This window comes from Labeo rohita, chromosome 24, assembly GCF_022985175.1.
Source record: "Labeo rohita strain BAU-BD-2019 chromosome 24, IGBB_LRoh.1.0, whole genome shotgun sequence".
Taxonomy (NCBI): Eukaryota; Metazoa; Chordata; class Actinopteri; order Cypriniformes; family Cyprinidae; genus Labeo; species Labeo rohita.
In genome coordinates, this window is record NC_066892.1 from 18,628,333 (window position 1) to 18,651,413 (window position 23,081).

Consider the following 23,081-nt stretch of genomic DNA (forward strand, 5'->3'; position numbering starts at 1 on the left):
TGTTCAATGGGATCTAAATGTCAGATATCACTTTTATTTCCATTTTCTTCACCTTTAATACACAATTTTCAATTGTTTTGAGAAAAGATGGCTGATAAACGTACCCTGTTCTACATGCAATTTTACACTAAAAGACTGTAGAAATTATATGTTAAAAACAGAAAAGTTCCCTTACTGTTTTGAACTGTATAATTTAAGGGACTTACGTTCATAGCTGCCAAAGGTTGGTACTTCATTGTTTTGTCTGTTTTAGAGTACTTCATCAACTGTATGGGAGCCTGAAGCCACCGAAAATCATACTCGATCTGCCAACAACATGGAACAATTGTACTTAAAGTCTATTTCCAGAACAACAATTTACAAATAATTTACTCACCCCCTTGTCATCCACGATGCTCATGTCTTTCTTTCTTCAGTCGTAAGGAAATTATGTTTTTTGAGGAAAACATTTCAGCATTTTTCTCCATATAATGGACTACTATGGTGCCCCGATTTTGAACTTCCAAAATCCAGTTTAAATGCAGCTTCAAACGATCCCAAATGCAGTTGTAAATGATCTCAGCTGAGGAAGAAGTGTCTTATCTAGCGAAACGATCGGTTATTTTAATAAAAATAAAATTAAATATACAATTTATATACTTTTTAATGTCAAACGCTCGTCTTGTCTTACTCTGCCTGGACTGTTTCTGTTCCTGTTCATGGCAGTTAGGGTATGTCGAAAAACTCCCATCTCATGTTCTCCCTTAACTTCGAAATCATCCTATATCGCTGTTTTACCTTTTTTGTTAAGGGTGTTTGATCTTTTTTGCATGTTCACTTTGCAAATACTGGGTCGGAACTTCTGCAGCGATGTAGGATGATTTTGAAATTCAGGGAGAAAATACGGTCTGAGTTTTTCGACATACCCTAACTGTCTTGAGGCAGAATACAGTTCAGACAGAGCAAGACGAGACGAGTGTTTGAGATTAAAAAGTATTTAAATTGTATTTTTCTAATGAAAATAACCAAACATTTTGCTAGATAAGACCTGGTTTACAACCGCATTTTGGATCGTTTGACGCCGCATTTAAACTGCATTTTGGAAGTTCAAAACTGGGGCACCACAGAAGTCCATTATATAGAGAAAAATCCTGAAATGTTTAACTCAAAAAACATAATTTCTTTACGGCTGAAGAAAAAAAGACATGAACATCTTGGATGACAAGGGGGTGAGGGACTTCTCTTTTAATAGTTTTAATGCAACTTCATGCACATTTGTTCAAGGCTTACATGATAATCTGGACTGTTGGCATCATGATCAGACTCTAAAATACACCGGTCCAGAAGGTGCTGCTTACAAGAGAGAGAGGTTTTATGTGAAAACTTTTATAAACAGTAGCTTACTATACAAAGCTTACAACAGATTTTCATAAGGTGGAAGTTAATAGACAGACCTTGAAAGACTCTGGGAGGAACTCTATGATGTCCATCACGGGACAACGGGATGTTTCTTTAAATGATTTTATTGCCTCAGCACACCTGCAGTGAATTAATATAGCTTTGTCAACTGCTGGCAAAAAAAATACATAATTACAGCGTTTAAAAATAGACCCTTAACCAATTTTCTCATATTGTTCCATTAAAATCCTACACTGAATCAGTTTTCTTTGAGATATATTTTTATTTAAAAACACTGAAAAGTATAGGTACAATAATAGTTCGTATATTATTAACCTACCATTCAAATAACCCTATTTTAATTGTTAGAATGGTCATGGATCAGGAATCTCCACATAAAACTGATTGTGCAGATCAAACCGTAAGTTGTAGAATCTTGAAACTTGGAGGGATGGTAGTACTCCTACCACCTACAAGGCTCACCCCAATTGGCCTGACGGGGGCGCTACAGTGATCAAAAGTACGAAATCGCTCATAACTTCTAAACCAGAATCCTTGGCTCATGCCAGACAAAATGCACACTATATATTTGATCGTAAGCCTGGCTAAATTTTCGGGTATGTCGCATTTTCGCTTTAAAAACCTACTTTTGCAAACTAGTCCTAAGGTTTTCGCCCAATCAGAACAAAGTCGGTGCAGAAAGATTCTTTGGAAAGTGGATATCAATAATAATCCAACAAAAAGTTTCGACTCACTATCGCAAAGGGGCGCCAAAACGTTTGGGGCAGGGACACTTTTAGTGAAATGCCTATAACTCCTGAACGGAATGAGATATCTCCGCCAAACTCTGAACACGTATGTAAGAGCTCAATCTGCGGCCACAGGAAAAAAATTGCAGAGTTTGACCACTTAATGGTGCTATAAGAGGGAAAAAATCTAAAAATGGCTATAACTGCGCAAACATTAGTCCTATCAACATGAAAATCTGTGTGTACTTTGACAACACACCTCGTGTGTCCCGAGATCGAATCTAGCCTCGTGGGTACAAGCATGCTGAATGATGTTTTTTCATATGTACTTAATTGCCCTAATGCGCTTGAGCCCCAGTAATCACTGCTTGCAGCTATATTTTATATTAAAATGAATACTGTCCTCCTAGGTTACAAAGGTGATCATCTTGAACGTGTATGTCTCCTTACCTCTCACTTTCAATGATAGCGTTCACTACATCTTTTTTCTCATTACGCACAGCTTCATGTAAAAAAGAGTTATCAGCATTGTTGAGAGTGATTTCAGCTCCCCTGTCCAGTAACAGCAAAACAGCACCTTCATGTCCCGCTTGTGCTGCTATATGAAGGGCCGTGTTCTGTTAAAGCATAAATGAGATTAATAAGCAGTGTCATTGAATTGTAATAATAAAGGACAGTAATTACTTTCAAATTACAGCGTAGTAAGATAATTACTTTTACTATAAAAATAAATTTTTGAAAAAGTCTCTTTTAACAAGGCTGCATTAGCTTGATCAAAATACAGTGTAAACAGTAATATTGTGAACTATTATTACAATTTAAAACTGTTTACTAAAATGGTTTTCTATTTTAATATGCTTTAAAATATATGTAGTTTATTCCTTTGATGGTAAAGCTGACGTTTGGGCACCATTACTCCAGTCTTCAGTTTCACATGATTGTTCAGGTAAAAAAACAGTTAATATTTTAATATTGACATTAATATTTTGGTGGAAACTCTGCTACGTTGTTTGTCAGGAACATTTGATGAATGGAAAGTTCAAAAGAACTGCATTTGGCAGATTATGTTAAGTTTTTTGGATCTTGTTCAGTTGTTTTCCTTTGGCTTAGTAACTGTATTTCTCAAATTGATTGTGCTTCACAGTTGTTTAGGATTTTTATGCTGCTTACCCCATCCTCATTTGTTTGGTCCAGAAGTTTGACATTGGCTGACAGGAGGATTTTCATTGTCTGTGTGTACCCCTCAGCCGCAGCATGATGTAAACATGACCAGCCTTTGTAATCACTAGAGATTAAAAGACCTTATGACATTTTGTCCAGCTGAATGAACTCACAACATAACCAAGTGCATTTTGTGAAGCTGCTGCTAACTTAAGTAAAAAGCAGGAATATTAGCAAATCTAAAAATATGCAAAAAATGCTGCTGGGGTACAAAATCTATAAATCAGTGCTCTTTGGTTACGGGTTTCTTTTATATCCTCAAAATCTAATCAAACCAAGACACTCTATAAAATTTTGTGAAAAATATAAAAAGCATTTATTCACATGACTTTAACATTAAAAACAACACACGTGCACTGATGTGTTGCGGCTACCTCGCCTTCGGTCAGGGTGTCAGTTTGCAAACACACTCAGAATCCATTTAAACTATCAATTTGTGAAATGACAGTCACCTGACTAGGAACAATCCAATCAAGTCAGTTACAAAAAGAAAAGACAAATCAGTTACAAAAAAAGGAGAACAATCCAATTCTCCATTTAAACCTGAGAGTCTTTCTGGATTTATACTTTGAAGGCAACTCAATTACCAGTGTGTTTGCAAACTGACACCCTGATAAAGGTGAGTTAGCCGCAATGCATTGTGCACGTGTGTTGTTTTTATTATTAAAGCCATGTGAATAAAAGCTTTTTATATTTTTCACAAGATTTTTGAATGTCTTGGTTTGATGAGTTTTTCTTATGAATATTAGCTTTTGAGATTTTGAAGCAATTATGACCTGTAAAAAATGATCGTGATTTTAACAGCAAAAGACTAAAATGACTACAGTTAAACAACAACAACAAAAACATTTAACTGGTTAACAACAACTTTTATTTTAGTATCATTGAGATACAGTTGTAGTTTCATTTTAATGAAATCTGTAATAATGTTCTTGCATGTCACAGTTTTATTAGTGTTTTTTTCTTATAATTTTTTCCTAATGTATATGTAGTTTTATTAAGTGTTAGTTTTTAATTATTTTGTCGTAATTAAATTTAAATAGAAATGATTGCCTTGCAAACTAGCCAAAAAATATGTTCCCCTCCCGAGAATCGGAGCAAAAATCTTGTTGAGCGCCTCGATCGGTCCTGATGTTTGGCATGGATTATCTGGTAATGTAAGACGTTCACAGATCGAGTCTTGCACCTCCCGATCTGCTCTCACACAAAACGGGGCCACCCCGATCATATCAAACATGTCATGACTGTAGAAAACAAATCTATGATATTCATAGAAAAATCATGGCAGCTATGGTTTCCAGAAATTTACTATAAAATATATGGTAGTAACATTTTAGGTTTTAACTTTAATTTTTAGATTTGACTTAAATTTACAAAAAAAAAAAAAAACATATTTCATTAACTGATATAATGTTAATATACCAACCTATTAAAGTACTAATATCTGTTTCTGTACCAATATATAGTGAATACCTATAATAGATTTATCCTTATATTTAATATAATTTTACATTAAAATACTGATAAAATTACAGCTTTTGGAAGTGTAAAGAACAACTCATTGTAGGGCTCTCAAATGATTAATCGTGATTAATCGCATCCAAAATGAGTTTGAGTTTACATAATATATGTGTGTGCTGTGTATATTTATATATAAATACGCACATACCTGTATATATTTTAAAAATGTTTATATTTTTATATTTATATATTATTAGAATTATATATGCATGTAAATATATATTTTTTTCCTTAAATGTATGCATGCATGTGTGTGTATTTATATATACTTAATAAATATACACAGCACACACACATATATTTTGTAAACACAGACTTTTATTTTGGACGCGATTAATTGCAATTAATCGTTTGACAGCCCTAACTCACTGTATAATTTACAGTGAAAAACCATAAATCGACATTCTCAGAATTCCTATCACAATTGATGGTTTTTCACTTAAACAACTATGTTTCTTCTTATCAGTTGTGTACATTAGGGTTTTGTCTTACATCTAATGTTGTAAAATTAACATTTATTGCATTATTTTAGTGTCATGCATGTTACCATGATGGTGTTTAGTATTCATCTGAATAGCATTGTACACCTGTTTGTTTGCATTTCCCTAGCTTGTGGAGCAACTGCTTGTGATAAGCTTTGATTCATCATGTGACTTCCTCATCTCCTGTTATTGGTGGTTGTCAGTGTATTACAATGGTATTTATGAAAAACCACTTGTGATGACTGAAAATGTAGATTCCCAGAAAAGTATGGCATACCTTTGAAACAGCGCACCGCTCCTGAGCAGCAGCTCCACAACTTGAGCGTGTCCTGCCCTTGAAGCAAGATGAAGAGGCGTCAGACCCTTTTCATCCCAATCGTTCAGCATTTTAGAGTCTGTGAGGGTCTCCAGCAGCCTTTTACACGTGTTTATACGCCCATACCTGACAAAAATGGGGGAAAATGCTTAACATTAGCAGGTTTAGGAGTGTACGAGATGTAAAAGCCTGGAGTTTTGCTGCATTTGTTTTTTAAGCATGCAAAATTCTCATAAATAGTCAGAACTACCTTTGATATGTTACTACAGGTCAAACATATTACTTATATATAAGGAAATAAGCACAAAGATCTAATTTTAATATAGCTGTGACTGTATTACAGTCATTCTCACTCTGCTGCGAAGTGAAGCGCTGATTTCTTCTCCCGTGACTTTTGACCCACAGAGATATTGAGACCCAGCATATTTTTGACCGAATCGTGGATGCCAAGTTTGCAGGCGTAGTGCAGAGGAGTGCAGCCTTCAACATCCTCATCAGACAGCATCTCCTTCACAGCGTTACACTGGAGGAGGCAATGGGCTCTTATAAATATATACAGAACATACGCGTGTTCAAAACAGTACATTATGTAATAAACCATAACACAGGGTCACTTGGACTCTTTAGGCTTTCTTTTAAAATGAAAGAGCTGTGTTGTGCATCTGACTAACTGAACTTGACATTTAAGAAGGTTTTCACACCTGTAAGACCGTCTCAGGAAGATTTTTCAGCCCTTTTGGTTGAAGAACGACAAAGTGGAGGAAGCTGCGACCTGCTGCGTCCTTGATTCTGAAATCGGCACCTTTTTTCAAAAAGACAGTATGTTAAATACATAGACGTGTGCATGCAAATAATTCTGGAGTCAAAATGTGTTGAAAACTGGTAAAATTGTTTACCAATTGACAGCAGAAATGCAACCGTTTTCCAAGCACTGCATTTGGAGGCCATCAGCAGAGGAGACAGTCCCTTACAATCAATGCAGTCAATTTCTGCTCCCTTTCCAAGACAAATGAGATTCAAATAACATTGAATTAGCGACTTTATCTACGGATGTACAATGAGATGTTGGACAACAAAGGACATACGATAAGATGATGAGATATTGGGTGCTTAATATTCATCTTATCAAAAGATCAGTCCATGCTTTGCAGCTTGCTGGTTCACAGAATGCACTTGCAGCAGAATAAAGGTTTGAATTTGGATGTTTTGCCACTTTCGTTCTCACAAAGCAGCCATTCAAACATTTACCTTTGAAATAAGATATTCAGCCAACTCGACATGATCAAACAACGTGGCTCTATTAGGAAAAGAAAGTCATTGTTAATCACTGAAGCATAAAAATGAATCAAATACAGCTGCGAATTGTAGTAGGCCAAGCACGCTAATGGCATAACCATTATTAATACATTTGTTTGGTTATAGCAAAAAAGCCTTATGAATAAAATATTGTACCAACAATAATACATGTCAGACGTATAAATGCATATTTAAAAAAACTACTTTAAATACTTTCCAAAATACATCAATTTTAGTAAAGAAATCTCATATTGCAATGCCAGCCCAGGGATGCATATCATGGCTCAGGGAAAGCTTTTTAAGTTAGGTTGCTTTGATAAATGTTTCACTATATTTCACAGCGTTTTCTTGTACTCTGAAGACGTTACGAGTTTGAAATCCAGCACGGATTTGCTCAAAAGCCCTAGTATGATCCTATCATGTTCTTATATTGTTGTGTTGCCCTCCTAGCAGCGAATCTTACAGTGAATAATTTAAAGGACATTTATTTTTGCTTCTAAGCGGTCTACTGTGTGCATTTCTGTAGACGTTTCAATCTTTCTGGATTTAAACAACACCAAATGACACTGGCTTTTGTGCATCTTCTAATCCAGCCAGACACAGGACTTTGCATACACAACTGTGTGAAAAAGATTTAAGATTTGTGATTAACTTTTTAAAAAATTCCTCAGTATACAGCTTGAAATTACTTGGAATATAGCATCATTTCTGACCCTGGACCACAAAACCAGTCACAAGCAGCATGGGTATATTTGTAGCTATAGCCAAAAATACATTGTATGGGTCAAAATGATCGATTTTTCCTTTATTCCAAAAATTATTAGGATATTAAGTAAGGATCATAATCTATAAACATATTTTGTAAATTTCTTACGGCAAATACATCAAAACTTAATATTTGATTAGTAATATGCATTGCTACAAACTTAATGTGGACAACTTTAAAGGCGATTTTTCTCAATATTTTTTTTTGCACCCTTAGATATTTAAATAGTTGTATCTCAGCGACATATTGTCCTATCCTAACAAACCATACATCGATGGAAAACTCATTTATTCAGCTTTCAGCTAAATCTCAATCAGATTGGCCCTTATAACTGGTTTTGTGGTCCAGATTCACATTTGAATTTTAATGATACTTCAGCTGTGTCTTTTTTGGAGTTTGATAACCTGTTCACACCAGAGATGATAACTATAACTATAAAATATTCGTTCTAATTCTATGAGAATAGAAAAGTCCACACCACAACTATAACAATAATGACAAATCATTTTTAGAATTTTCTTTTTCTATCTGATGAATGATTAAAACTAATAGACGGTCAACCAGAATCCACCACTTTAAATCAGTGGTATGTATTTTTTGTGTATTTTTGCAACTTTAGAATCCCTTATGGTCAAAAATTACAATCAGAAATTCACTTTCATAAATATATATCTGTGCACTGTAAAAAACAATTTGTTGAGTCAACTTAAAATAATTTGTAATAATTTGTTAAAATTTTAAGTTCAGTTTATTCAACTTGAAATGTTAAATTATACTAAATGACAACTTTGATATTTGAGTTGAATCAACTTAAAATTTTAAGGCAGCTGGGTTACTTACCCATCTGTTAAGTTTAGCAAATACAAATATCTAAGTTGTTGCTTAGTACAAATTAACATTTCAAGTTGACTAAACTTATTTTAGTTAACTGAACTTAAAATTTTAAGGCAGCTGGGTGACAAATTATTTTAAGCTGACTCAACAAATTGTGTTTTTTTATTTTTTACAGTGTGGTAATTACAGCGGAAAGTTGTACACATGCATTGTTGCTTCCACCCTTTCTGTGGAATTTTGTACCTGCTCAACAAACATACTCCTAGAACAGACATTTGGAGGAGTGTGGGAAAGAAACCAACCAAAAACTATTCTGAATTGGATATTTTAAGGTAAAAACCATGAAGGGCTTGAACAAAATAATGTGAATGACCATTATTATTGGGGTTCATATAATTTGTGTAGGCTACACAAATGCTGAAATTGTCTTTTATTTATTTATTATCTTTTATTTATCGTGGTCTATACTCTCTAGCTCAGGGGTGCCCAAACTCAGTCCTGGAGGGCCTGTGTCCTGCAGAGTTTAGCTCCAACCTCCATTAGACACACCTGAACCAGCTAATTAAGCTCTTACTAGGCATACTAGAAACTTCCCAGCAGTTTTTAATGAGGCAAATTGGATCTAAACCAAGGATAGGCAACGTCGGTCCTGGAGTGCCGATGACCTGCAGAGTTTAGTTTCAACTCTAATCAAACACACCTGAAGAAGCTAATCAAGGTCTTCAGAATTACTAGGGCCTCAGGCAGGTGAGGTTTTTTCCAGGGTTGGAACTACAGTAAACACTGCAGGACATCGGCACTCCAGGACCAACATTGCCTATCCATGATCTAAACTCTGCAGGACACTAGCCCTCCAGGACCGAGTCTGGGCACCCCTGCTTTAGGTGGTATGTCGGAGTAGTATAAGTTTAAAGGGATAGCTCACTCAAAAATTAAAACTGGTGTATATGACTTTGTTCTTTAAGATGAATACAATTGGAGATATATTAAAAAATGTCCTGGATCTTCCAAGCTTTAAAATGGCAGTGAATGGTGGTCATAATTTTGAAGCAACATAGTCCATCCATCCATCATTAAAAAAGTACTCCACATGGCTCTGAGGGGTTAATAAAGGCCTTCTGAAGTGAACCGATGCATTAGTGTATTTTTTTTTATAATGGATGGATGCACTTTATTGGGTTTCAAAATCTCAACCCCCCATTCACTGCCATTATAAAGCTTGAAAGAGCCAGGACATTTTTTAAATATAACCCTGGCTGTATTCTGTCTGAAACAAGAAAGTCATATACACCTAGAATGGCTTGAGTAAATCATGGGGTAATTTCCGTCTTTAAGATGGTGACCGCATACACAAAGCAAGGTAGGATTTCATCAGTAAAACAGAACAGTGGGTGAAATCTAAAAGTGAATGATTGGGATCCAACATCCATGAAAGAGCTGCAACTACTAAAACTTCAATCACACACCAATGCTAAAACGCGATAAAGATGCTATTATGATCATAAGACCTGGAAATCTGGAGCACCAAGATGGACTTCCACATCAGCCCTGGCCAGACAAATCACCTGACTTGAATACTATCAAACCACAGTGTGTTGTTTTTGGAGTGATATGTGAGAAGCAGATTCCTCCACTATCTCTGATTTGGTGACATGCAGATGTCATTCAACTGGAGACTATTTAAAAGGATGAATCTATGAAGGTTGGAAGCTGCATTGCAAGCAAATGGTGGTAAATGGTAAAAGAGCTGCTTTGAAAGGCTTGAGCATTTGAAGCTGAAGACAGCATAATGGCAGCACACACTTAGAATAAACAGAGTTATCGTGAGTTGGTGTGGATGCTATTTAGTTCTATCATGACAACTTTCAGAAGATTTTAGCATGGTAATGGATATGACAGTATTAATGTATTTGGTCTTGGTGGAATAGATCTGCAATGCTGCGGAACTGCTGCCACTGTTGGTTATTGCTGTTGTTATAGATTACTACTGCTGCTGCTGCAAAGCAAGTACAAGAACTTGCCACTGCCAATACGCGGATACAGTGCTGTGAGTATTTAAGACATTCCTTTGCTGCAAAAATAGCATATATAATAACTCGTAGCAGATCTATGCAGGTGGAGCTGGGGAAGGTAGGGGGTTTCAGAGGAACTCTGAAAGCGTGTTGCAAATTCTGTAGTGAATGCTAACCAGCCATTTAAATGTAAAACAGCCCAAGCTCATTAGCTGTGTATGCAACATGAACCAATCAGCTTGTGTCAAGTATTTTAACACTGTGAATATTATCAGTTTGCGTTAAAGGAGAAGTCCACTTCTAAAACAAAGTTTCACATATAATGTACTCACCCCTTGTCATCCAAGATGTTCATGTCTTTCTTTCTTCAGTCGTAAAGAAATTATGTTTTTTTGAGGAAAACATTTCAGCATTTTTCTCCATATAATGGACTGATATGGTGCCCTAATTTTGAAATTCCAAAATGCAGTTTAAAAGAGGCTTCAAGCAATCCCAAATGCAGTTGTAAACGATCCCAGCCGAGGAAGAAGGGTCTTATCTAGCGTAACGATCGGTTATTCTCATAAAAATAATACAATTTATATCCTTTTTTAATGTCAAACACTTATCTTGTCTTACTCTGCCTGGACTGTTTTTTTCCAGTTCATGACAGTTAGGGTATGTCGAAAAACTCCCATCTCATGTTCTCCCTCAACTTTAAAATCGTCCTATATCGCTGTTTTACCTTTTTTGTTAAGGGTGTTTGATCTTCTTTGCATGTTCAATTTGCAAAGACTGGGTCGGTACTTCTGCAGCGATGTAGGATGATTTTGAAATTTGAGGGAGAAAATACGAGTTTTTCGACATACCTTAACTGTTTTGAGGCAGAATACACAGAGTTCAGGGAGAGCAAGACAAGATGAGCGTTTAAAAAGTATTTAAATTGTATTTTTTTAATGAAAATAACCGATCATTTCGCCTCGGCTGGGATCGTTTAAAACTGCATTTGAGATCGTTTGAAGACGCATTTAAACTGCATTTTGAAAGTTCAAAATCGGGGCACCATAGCAGTCATATAGAGAAAAAATGCAGAAATGTTTTCCTCAAAAAACATAATTTCTTTACGACTGAAGACAGAAAGACATGAACATCTTGGATGACAAATATTTGTTTTGGAAGTGGACTTCTCCTTTAAGGTCCTATCAGTCTGCACCATCTAGTTTTATGACAGTACTTGGCATTTATCGTTATAATAATTATTCTTGGTATGAACAGCCCTTTGGTCAGTATGTCTTGTATGAAAAAGAGATGACTGAACATGCTTTAAATTTGTTCTTTTTATCCCATTTTCCAAAATGCCATTGTGAGATAAAGTCACAATTGTGAGAAAGCTGCAATTATAGGCAGGCTTCCACAGCTAACCCTTTTAGCAAATGTGCTCTAGATCTTGAAGACTTTCTCCAGCACCAGCAACATCTCAAATATATTTTCTTGGGCAATAGTAGGGAATTTCCCGCTTACGTTATTTGCTTTCCTCTGCATGTCCATTTTTGCTAGCTTAACATGAACTGAAATTGCTTAAATGAGCTCTGAGATAAACCAGAAAGTTAGGTCACTACATAATGACTTCTGGAGAGCAGTATGGCATCACACTGACCTATGTAAGGGGGTCTGATTGGCTCCATCCCTGATGTTGACAATGTCTTCCACTTTGTTGTAAGAAGAAAGCATGATTTTGACAGCTTCCAGAGCACCCTGAGTGCAGGCAAAATGGAGGGCCGTGGATTTGTCACACTGCAAAACAATCAAGCCACACACACAGACACTGAGATGGAAGTCAGCTATTAGCTTGACATAAGTAGGAAAGGCAGGGTCAGGTAGTGCAAGAGGGGGGCAATTCCTCAGCTGCTGCACCAGTAACACAAACCATTAATGAGAGAGCACCATGAATTGCTGTGGCAATGCACAGAATGGCCAAGCTCAGTTATAGACGTAAGTGGCTGCAATTTGTATCAATTTAACTATCTGAAGCTATTACTGAATGCATCAACCCTGCTGCTATGGACTGGAGACGACAAATGGAGGAGTGCGAGTGTGTTTGTGTTTGTGTCTGTGTGTTCCAGATCGAGAGTCAGGAAATCAGGCTGCTTTCGTATTCATTGCAGGCACATTTCTCCGTGACTGCATTTCGTGAAAAGATTATTTTAGTCTTTTTTTCAAAATCGTGACATTATAGCTCGACATTAGCTAATATTTGTCCTCAAACTTCTTAGTTAGCCTCAATCTAGTTTAATGTATCAAAAAGCTTTTACAGAAATAAGTCTTGATGATAATGGACTTATGATTATATTACATAAATTTGCAGACTATCTTATTACTGCTGTAGGAGGAGTTTGATCAAATATGTTTAGGACAAAATTCATATTGGTGGAAAATTATGGAAACCTGAAACCATTGGGTGCACTGAAATTGGCATGATTTTTGTTTCAAGGCCATTATATGAAAGCCCATTTCCACCCCATATGAAAAAGAAAATGCCTTGGTAAATCATAATTATGATGTAAAACATCATTATTAGATGCTACAGTTAAAGTCAAAAGTTTACATACACCTTGCAAAATCTGCAAAATGTTAATTATTTTACAAAAATGAGAGGAGTCAAACAAAATACGTTATTTTATTTAGTACTGATCTGAATAAGATATTTCACATAATCACATACAGATATTTCAAGAGAAAGCAATAGTTGAATTTATGAAATTTACCCTGTTCAAAAGTTTACATACACTTCTTAATACTGTGTTGTTACCTGAATGATTTTTTTTAGTTTTTTAGTTCCTTGCTTATCCTGAACAGTTAAACTGCCTGCTGTTCTTCAGAAAAATCCTTCAGGTCCCACAAAATATTAGATTTTTCAGCATTTTGTGTATTTGAACCCTTTCCAACAGTGACTGTATGATTTTGAGATCCATCTTTTCACACTGGGAACAACTGAGGGACTCATATGCAACTATTACAGGAGGTTCAAACACTCACTGATGCTTCAGAAGAAAACACAATGCATTAAGAGCCAGGGGGTGAAAACTTTTGGAATTTGAAGATCAGGGTAAATTTAACTTATTTTGTCTTCTGGGAAACATGTAAGTATCTTCTGTAGCTTCTGAAGGGCAGTACTAAATAAAAAAAATATGATATTTAGGCAAAATAGGAAAAATGTACACACCTTCATTCGATTCAAAAGTTTACACCCCTGGCTCTTAATGCATTGTGTTAACTACTGAAGCATCAGTGAGCATTATCAATTGTTACTGTAAGTAAAAATTGGCATAAAAAGTCAAAATTATGATACTAATTATAAAATAAAAATGACACAAGTGATTATGAAGTATATTATTCTTGTCAAAATGATGTTTTATGTCACAATTTTGACTTTATCTAATTAGTATCTCATAATTTTGACTTTTTGTGACATAAAAATGATTTAATTATGATTTACCAGAGCATGATTATTTTATTTTATTTTATTTTATTTTATTTTATTTTATTTTTCTTGTGTAGTGGAAATGGGTTTCCATTTTATTTGGTGTGAATGTGATAAATAGAAACCTAGGTTAAACTTTGAACTGTTGGGACAAGAGGGATTGAGATAAAGTCTCCAAAAAGTCATTTTATTAAAAAAGATCTGTGTAACATAAAATAAGATACTTTGAAGAATGTTGGTGACCAAACAGTTTTGGTTACATATGACTTCCACTGTATGGACAAAAAGATACCTTTCTCAAAATATCTTCTTTTATGTTCCATAGATGAAAGAATTTTCTTTTTTTGTGTGTGTGAACTATTAGTTTAAGACTCTCTCCAATCAGTTTATAAAAAATTCATAACTTTTTACAATGCTGTACAGTTCACTGGGCTTCCACAGACTCCCTGCCAAAAGAAAAATGAACTCTTTCTTTTTCATCACAAGCTTTGCACCATTTAATTTTTTTGATCATTTTAGTTATGCTTGTTAAGTTTAATTTTTAAAATTACATTTTTATATCTCCTGAAACAGCACTTACCTGTTGCTGATCCACTCTGGCTCCTTTAACGATGCAAAGTTTGATCACTTCAATGTTTCCTCCACGTACAGCCAGATGGAGGGGGGTACTTTTGGTCTTATCCAAATAATTAATTTGCGCTGTAGAGGAATAGCCCAGTTCCTGTCCTTTATATGAGGGTAAAAAACAGTAGAGATGAAGCATTCGGATTCATTTTTCCATACTTGGAAATTCATACAGAGGAATAAAGCTTTTTTGAAGCACCAGTCCTTTTCTTTGCATCAATTCACTATTTATTGTAAATTAATGGAAAAAGAGGTTTACACTATTCAAATATACTACTGGAAAACAAAAAGAAATACTGGTTTGGAATGACATGAGGGTGAGTAAATAATGACAAAATTTGCATTTTTTAAAAAATTATCACTTGACATTGGCTGACACTAAGTGATGTCAAAAACCTCAATCACAATGACAGCATGACTGCTTGCAAATAGCTTTGGAGGCTAGAAGTCATTTTTGACATGTTGACCTTTCCATCTGTTTTAACTGTTTTACATTTAAAAATCTGAAAATATTGGACTGTAATGTAAATGAAAACTGTGTCATTTGTCTCTCAGCCAAAGGGAGCTGTCAGAAAAACCCACAAATATTTATATCTGGAACACATCATTCCGGAACAGAAGACCACCCGTGTATTGTCTAAACACCATGGTGAATGGGTTGGGAGTGGATTCGTCATGGTAAATTGGTGGAACGAGAATATTAAATTCACTTACCAATTTTCAAAACCAGCTCCATGGCCTCTTTGGCACCTGCAAAAGCAACCGTATGGATAGGGTAGTGACCCAAGTTGTTCTGAACACACATCTTGGCACCATGTTTGAACTGTAAGGAAAGAAAATAATCTCTTTAATTACACAATATGTGGGAATGATGATTCTGTCAGTCACCTTTTTTTAATCACTGGCGTTTGTACTCACAAGATACTCAAGAGCTTGGCAGTTATTACCGCAGCAGGCCATCATCACAGGGGTGTTTCCCAGATCCCCCTTCAGATTGGCATCTGTTTTGTCAGAGGACTGAAAAAGGACCTGTGCCAGACACAAACAAAATGATCATCAGTTTCCACAGGGCACTCAATCAGTATAATTCTTCCAGCGTTTCACCATGACAGGAAGCAGATTCTGCACAGAAGATGCCCTTAAGTTTCCCACTGAGCTGTCCGTATGCTACCTCAGCTAAATCATGTGAGCAAAAACGCTGTTGCTGGGGATATCAGTGTGATTGTGATTCGATCGTAGGCAGGTAATTACTAGGGGTGGCTATTATGAACAAAAACTGTTATCACAGTAGTAATTTTTTTTTACGGTAATGATATATATATATATATATATATATATATATATCACAACATAATAGTTATTTTTGCTTTAGCTAAGGTCTTTATGATATCAATTTTTTGATACCATAGACATTTCCTAATTCTCACTAATGTCAATATCACAAAAAACAAATACTAGCCTAAATAAAAATAAATAAATAAATAAAAACTTAAGCTCACTGAAGACAAACAGTCAGCAATTAAACAAGAATAAGAAACAATTTACAAGCAACAAGAAAAAAACTATGGCTGAACAAATAAATAAGAAATGCTACATTGTATAAAGTAATCAAATGTATAAAAATACTACATATTCTTCAATGTGTAAAAATTGGCATAAAAAGTCAAAATTATGATACTAATTATAAAATAAAAATGACACAAGTGATTATGAAGTATATTATTCTTGTCAAAATGATGTTTTATGTCACAATTTTGACTTTATCTAATTAGTATCTCATAATTTTGACTTTTTGTGACATAAAAATGATTTAATTATGATTTACCAGAGCATGATTGATTATTTTATTATATTTTATTTTATTTTATTTTATTTTAAAAAAGATCTTCTGTGTAACATAAAATAAGATACTTTGAAGAATGTTGGTGACCAAACAGTTTTGGTTCCATATGACTTCCATTGTATGGACATCATCAAAAATGATGGTAATATCACAAAAAACAAATACTAGCCTAAATAAAAATACATAAATAAATAAAAACTTAAGCTCACTGAAGACAAACAGTCAGCAATTAAACAAGAATAAGAAACAATTTACAAGCAAAAAGAAAAAAGTATGGCTGAACAAATAAATAAGAAATGCTACATACATTGTATAAAGTAATCAAATATATAAAAATACTGCATATTCTTCAATGTGTAAATTAAATATGTCTTCTTATTAAAGTTACAAAAGTATGACAGCGTTTTAGTGCCACGTAAAAAAACAAAAACAATCTAAGATTACGAGATTAAAGTCGTAATACTTTGAGAATAAAGTAGAAATGTTCTGAGAATAAAGTTGTAATATTTCGAGAATAAAGTCAAAACATTTCAAGAATAAAGTCGAAATGTTTCGAGAATAAAGTCAAAATATTTTAAGAATAAAGTCGAAATGTTTCGAGAATTAATTTGTAGCAATTACGAGAATAAAGCTGAAATATTTTGAGAGTATACTATTGCTCATGCAAATGGCCCCGGATTTGAAGCACTGGGAGATATTCCAAAGTCTCATCTTTCAAATTCTGTAATTTTTATAGCGAAATACAAACAATATGTCTATTACAATAATGTGTTTTTCACGCTTTTTAATGTGGCGTGACAAATCGCTGTACACTGTATTTTTTTTTCATGCCTTCTGATGTTCCTTCACTTTTTTGTCTTGCTATAAACTTGAAATAAAGAGGAAAAAGACATTTGTAGTTTGTATTTTATGATAAAATTGACAGAATTTGAAAACTAAACTGTGTTATAATAAAAGCAACAAAGCACAGAATGATTGTGATTTACTGGATGGCTGGTCCGCTGCAAATAATAAATGGAAGACGTTAAATATTATTTCCAATCATTTTACTGTATTATATTGTGAATAAAACAGCTAGTGAATAGTCACTGACATTATTTACCTCAGAAAAGACAACAATGTAACTTTACATGAAGTCATGCCACATGCCACAAAAGCACAAAGCTTACTGCTATTGGGGGGCTGGCGCAAATAACGAATGCAATCGAAGACATGAAATATTATTTCCAAGCATACTGTCCCTGCGAGTATCACACATGGTATGATTTCTGCTAATAATGCTCTCAAAATATTATATTATAAAATATTATAACTTTAATTTCTACGATTTAAATTCTTGAAACATTTCAACTTTATTCTCGTAATATTTTTACTTATTCTCATAATTTCGATTTATTCTCAAAATACGACTTTAATCTTGTAATCTTCGATTTGTTTTAACATGACACTAAAACGTGTCGTACAGAAGTGATTTAATCAAGAGCTGTGAGACATTTTTGTAACCGCGATATAGTAGGAAATATTTCAATAAACAATAACACTTTAGACACAACATTGTTTTATCTGTTTTTACTTTAACAGTGTTATTTTAGAAGTATTTATATACTACTGATAATGGTATGTATTAATATTTTTTATTTAACTTATTGTCTTTCAATTAGTTACCAAGGCTTCCTGTCAACTTTTTTTTTTTTTTTACATGTGCAAGTTTTTAAACTTTTTCCACCTAATAATGTATATGCAATATTTTATTTCATTTACACTTCATTTCAATTTACGAAAAAGATTTTATTGATTTTAGCTTAGTTCAAATGACAAAACTACCTCTACCAATGAAAACAATTCCAAAAAAGGCCATGGCAGAATCATCCGCTGTTCATCTCCATGTTTCATTCCTGAGTGAATGAATCATGACTCACTTGTCATGATTCATTCATTCAATGACTCAATTGTAAAGTCACTGACTGAATTCAGAAAAGCATACTAGCGTACTTCTATTACAATTAGAAATAGTAATGCTATCCTAGTATGCTATTCTAAATTGAGGTAGTCACTTGAATGAACAAATTAATTAATTACAGAATGAATATATATATGCCATTTTCCATTTTGTCCGAATTTATATGTATTTTAAAAAAGTACATAAAATATACCTACCCTGATAACACACATATATCACGGAGATGTCAATTTGATGTCTGTATTTACATCTGGAAGACATATTAGAGTGTTTGCTCATCTGCAAAACGTCTATAGGACGTTTCCTATCAGATGTCAAATAGATGTCTTTTAGATGTCTTTAAGATGTTTATGATTTAGAATGTATGTAAAACTGATCTCTTGCAGACGTCTGCCAGATGTTCGTACACACCAGATGCTTTCCAGATCAAGTGATCTTTAACAGACATCATGCAGACATACATGTGCTATCTGGGTAGATGACTTTCTACTTCTGCCACCTGAGATTCTGGAGTGTGTCGATGGACACTTTACTATCACCCCTGATAGCAAACATACATCTCTGAGACGTCTATTTGATGTCTGCATTTACATCTGGAAGACATATTTTTTACGTAGTTTGCTCATCTGCTATACGTCTATTGGACATTTCCTATCAGATGTAAAATAGATGTCTATTTAATGTCTTTAAGATGTTTATGATTTAGAATGTATATACAACTGACATCTTACAGACGTCTGCCAGACGTTTGTGCACAGCAGATGCTTTCCAGATCAAGAGATCTTTAACAGACATCTTGCAGACGTACGTGTGCTATCTGGGACATGAAGCCACTGGAGAGGAGTTGTGAATAGCAGTGAAATGACAGCGACCAGAAGTAGTACTACTCCTATTCACACTGGAACATACTTTCTTTAATGGTCACCAATTAAGTTTTAAGTACGTAGAGGGTAAGTTGGCAATTCAGGATGCAGCTAGTGTTTTTTTTTTTTTTTTTTTTTCCAATGAATCAGTTGAATGAATGATTCAAATGACTCACTCAGACAGTGTCATAATGATGCAACCTGCAGAATGATGCAACCTGCAGAAAAGAGTAACTGAAAAATCCCCACCACCAAAACAAAGAGACGGTCTCAAAAACAAAAATTTCTTGCCATCACAAGAATAAATTACATTTTAAAATATATTCATATATTCAAGTAGAAAATAGTTATTTGAAATTTTAATAATATTTTAAATTATAATAATATATCAATTTTTACTGTCTTTTTAAGGAAATAGATGCAGCCTTGGTGAGCTTAAGACACATATCTGATACAGTCTGATGCACATTGTGACAAAATATTCAACAGATTGCAAACAGCATATCTACTGCTGTTCTCTGCCCTGACAGCGACACCAGCAGATTCTCAGCAGCATGTGTTACTGACCTCTACTAGATGATTGTATCTCTTTGTGACAGCCAGATGCAAAGGGCCCATCATGGCGCTGTTGAGGATGTTAGGGTCAGCACCCAACTCCAGCAGTAATGCACAGCTCTGCTGTTGATCCTGCTCTACAGCCCAGTGCAGGGGAGTTCTGCCCTGCTCATCCTGTACATTCAGCTCTACACAACAAGAAACACTGAATTTATATAGAGTGATTGGTGCATTCTGGACAGTAGGACATTCAGAGTTTAGATGCAAGCAATGTGTTAAAACAACAAGTCACTGATTCAGTTCAGAGTTACAGTTATGCGGTCTGTCTGGATGTGCTACTAATGCTATAGTACACTCTTAAAAATAAAGGTGCTTCACGATGCCATAGAAGAACCTTTTTGTTTAAATGGTTCTATAAAGAATTTTTAACATCTGAAGAACCTGTCTGTTTCACAAAAGGTTCTTTGTGGCAAAAGAAAGTTCTTCAGATTCTAAAAAGTTCAGAAAGAGATTTGACTGAATGGTTCTTTGTGGAACCAAAAGTGGTTCTTCTATGGCATCGCTGTGAAGAACCTTTTAAAGCCCCTTTTATTTTTAAGAGTGTAAGGTTAAGTTTGGGGTTTAGATTAGGGTTAAGGGTTAATGTTTGATTCAGAATTATGTGTGCAATCAGCACTGTGGTTGACATGACCTATGAAATCATTAGAATTTGCTGATGGGAGGTGTTTGCACTTTTTTGAAAAAATTTGTTATGTATTTAACTGGTTGGTCAACTGATCTCCCATTGTAACCAGCCAACAAGTGGCAAAACACAGACCAAACTGATCATCTTAGACAGTCTAGGAGACCAGCTTCCCACCTTGGGCTGATTTGTTTATTTCAGCAGGATATTGCTTTGTAATAGATGTAATTAGGAAGAGAAATGTGCACTCTGTATATCATTTGGTCTTTTTCCATTGTTGTGAGTGAACTGGTGGCTCTGTTGTGTTGATGATTTATTAAAGTGCTTCGTTCACAATAAGCCTCCCAGTGACGTAAGTGTGTGATCCCTGGGGAGATTATGTGATAGTTTTATAATCATTAGAACATAATGAGACAATGACCTGATGTGATCTGAATAGCAAAAGACTGGGGTGAATAAACAAAGCCTAAGGACAAGACCTTCAAAACAGATCTATACATTTACAGTGCAATTAGTGCGCAACACAGTCTCAAGTGTAATTTCTCAAAATATGTTGCTTGTTATGATGCTTAAAATGTCACTTTACACAGACATTTTAGATGATTTATTTGCTGCCTCAAAGTTAGATCCAATTGCTTAATTCCTAGAGCTGGATCCCAAACCTTAAGTCCTTAAAGCCCGGCCCGTGTCTGAAACATTACGTGAAAACTGGCCAAAGCCCGGCCCTAGGGGCATAAAAAGTCAGGGCCCGTCGGGCTTGGGCTGAAATGCAGGGCTCTAAGTAGAACCCCAATAAAGATTTACATTATTTCAAAAAATCAACATTCTTTCATACATATTTTGGACTATAGGGGCGGCATTATTTTGATGATGTCAAATGGTTGCATTGGGTGAGTCACTGGCATTACCTGTTGCTATTTTTACTGCAACACAACTCAGAAAATAAAATACTGATACGATGACCACAGCTACTGAAACAGCTAGATAAGTGTAGACTTAAACCAGTTGCTGTACCATTCATTTTTCCCCACCAGGAGTCTAAACGATATTAAGTGAAATCCGCGCTGAGAAACTCTTTTGGTGGCTGCGGCGTCATGACAAGTGTCGGCATGTTTACATCCTGCCAGGATGGCATCTAGTATCAGTATTTTATTTTCCGAGTTGTGTTGCAGTAAAAATAGCAACACGTAGCACCAGTAGCTGACTGAGTGCAACCATCTCACGTCATCGAAATAATGGCGCCCCTGATAATCAAAAATATGCATAAAATAATGTGGATTTTTAAAAGAACGTAAATCTTCAATGGGTTTTCTACTACATATTTTGGTAAGAGACATCATTTATGTTATATTAAGCCATAGAAGTGTCTTCCCTTTAAATCCCTTGACCCATTTCTTACAATCAACCTCAATGTGGCTTTCAGATTTGTCTCCTTCCATTCAACAACTGATGGTTAAAACAAAGTCACAACTCTACATCTATATCTGTTGCTACTTCCGTTACATCACTTGTCAAGGAGTAATTCTTACCCTCAGGGCCGACGACAGAAACAATGAGGCGAATTATGTCCACGTGTCCTCCGGCTGAAGCATAGTGTAGAGGACTAGCTCCATTCTCATCCCTGAAGCTTAGGTTTTCCGGACTTTTCCGCCTCAGGTGGTCGATGGCACAGGCCTTCCCTTTGAAAGCCAACTGGCAGAAGAAAAGATTATGAAAGCATCTTGCCAAGGAAAGGAAGTGAAGCACAATGTAATACAAGTCAGATTCAGTTCAACCTGCCATTTTTTTATCACTATTGTACCAGAGAAGCAAACATATACACATGCTAATGGCATCATCTTCAGTAAATATTTGTACTGCCCTCCACCCCCAACTTTCCAAAACACATGCAATATGTACAGTAGGAGAAACAACACGCACCTCAAACACATCTGCAGAATCCAGGTCTCCTTCCTCCTCATTTATCACACATTTGTAAAAGCTGTTTCGCCTCACAAACTCCTTTCCAAACTGCATTTGGCGAGCTTAGTGAGGATATTCTGTAACATTCAATCGCTGATTTTAATAACATCCTCAGAATACCATTGATTCTGTTTGCTTTAACGGCTGCTTTTGTATGCCGAGGCTCAAGGTTGAACTGAGAGCAGGTGATTGGACTTGCACACAATAACCTCACCACAAGGTGAAAGTGACAGCTCTGCCAGCACACCATGCAAATTCTCTGAGGCTGGTATGAGTAAAACATTATAGCAATAAAGCCATTGTAACAGATGGTGAAGCCTTAAAAGAGCCTCTTACAGATATTAGTGTAAGTCTAAAAGAGAAAAGAATGAATCTATACATGAAGTAATATTTTTGCGGCACATCGCCTGAGGTATTCGGGCCATTTGGCACACATAATAAGCATAAAACAAAAAAAATGACGCCTCCACTTCAGTGAATCTGTCTACTTAAAATGACAACTTGCTTCTTTATTGAGGGTGGAATTACTTTTTGAAAGTATGAGTCGATATTCATTAT

At 35.2% G+C, this 23,081-nt stretch overlaps 1 protein-coding gene across 5 annotated transcripts in view; it reads right to left on the reverse strand.

Moving 5' to 3' along the window:
* Nucleotides 1-23,081, reverse strand: part of trpa1b (transient receptor potential cation channel, subfamily A, member 1b) — a 40,843-nt gene that overhangs the window by 12,499 nt on the left and 5,263 nt on the right. For 4 of the 5 annotated variants that reach the window (XM_051098810.1, XM_051098806.1, XM_051098807.1 and 1 more), the window contains 17 exons: nt 22,482-22,600; nt 22,091-22,253; nt 19,892-20,067; nt 15,577-15,687; nt 15,373-15,481; nt 14,615-14,760; nt 12,211-12,347; nt 6,915-6,963; nt 6,563-6,662; nt 6,368-6,468; nt 6,020-6,189; nt 5,628-5,792; nt 3,297-3,411; nt 2,577-2,743; nt 1,434-1,518; nt 1,270-1,332; nt 207-305 (listed from right to left, as the gene is read on the reverse strand). In XM_051098810.1, the coding sequence (XP_050954767.1) occupies nt 207-305; nt 1,270-1,332; nt 1,434-1,518; nt 2,577-2,743; nt 3,297-3,411; nt 5,628-5,792; nt 6,020-6,189; nt 6,368-6,468; nt 6,563-6,662; nt 6,915-6,963; nt 12,211-12,347; nt 14,615-14,760; nt 15,373-15,481; nt 15,577-15,687; nt 19,892-20,067; nt 22,091-22,253; nt 22,482-22,577 (2,052 nt within the window). In that variant the 5' untranslated portion in view covers nt 22,578-22,600. The remainder of the gene's footprint in view (nt 1-206; nt 306-1,269; nt 1,333-1,433; nt 1,519-2,576; nt 2,744-3,296; nt 3,412-5,627; nt 5,793-6,019; nt 6,190-6,367; nt 6,469-6,562; nt 6,663-6,914; nt 6,964-12,210; nt 12,348-14,614; nt 14,761-15,372; nt 15,482-15,576; nt 15,688-19,891; nt 20,068-22,090; nt 22,254-22,481; nt 22,601-23,081) is intronic. The other variant, XM_051098809.1, reaches the window with a different exon arrangement.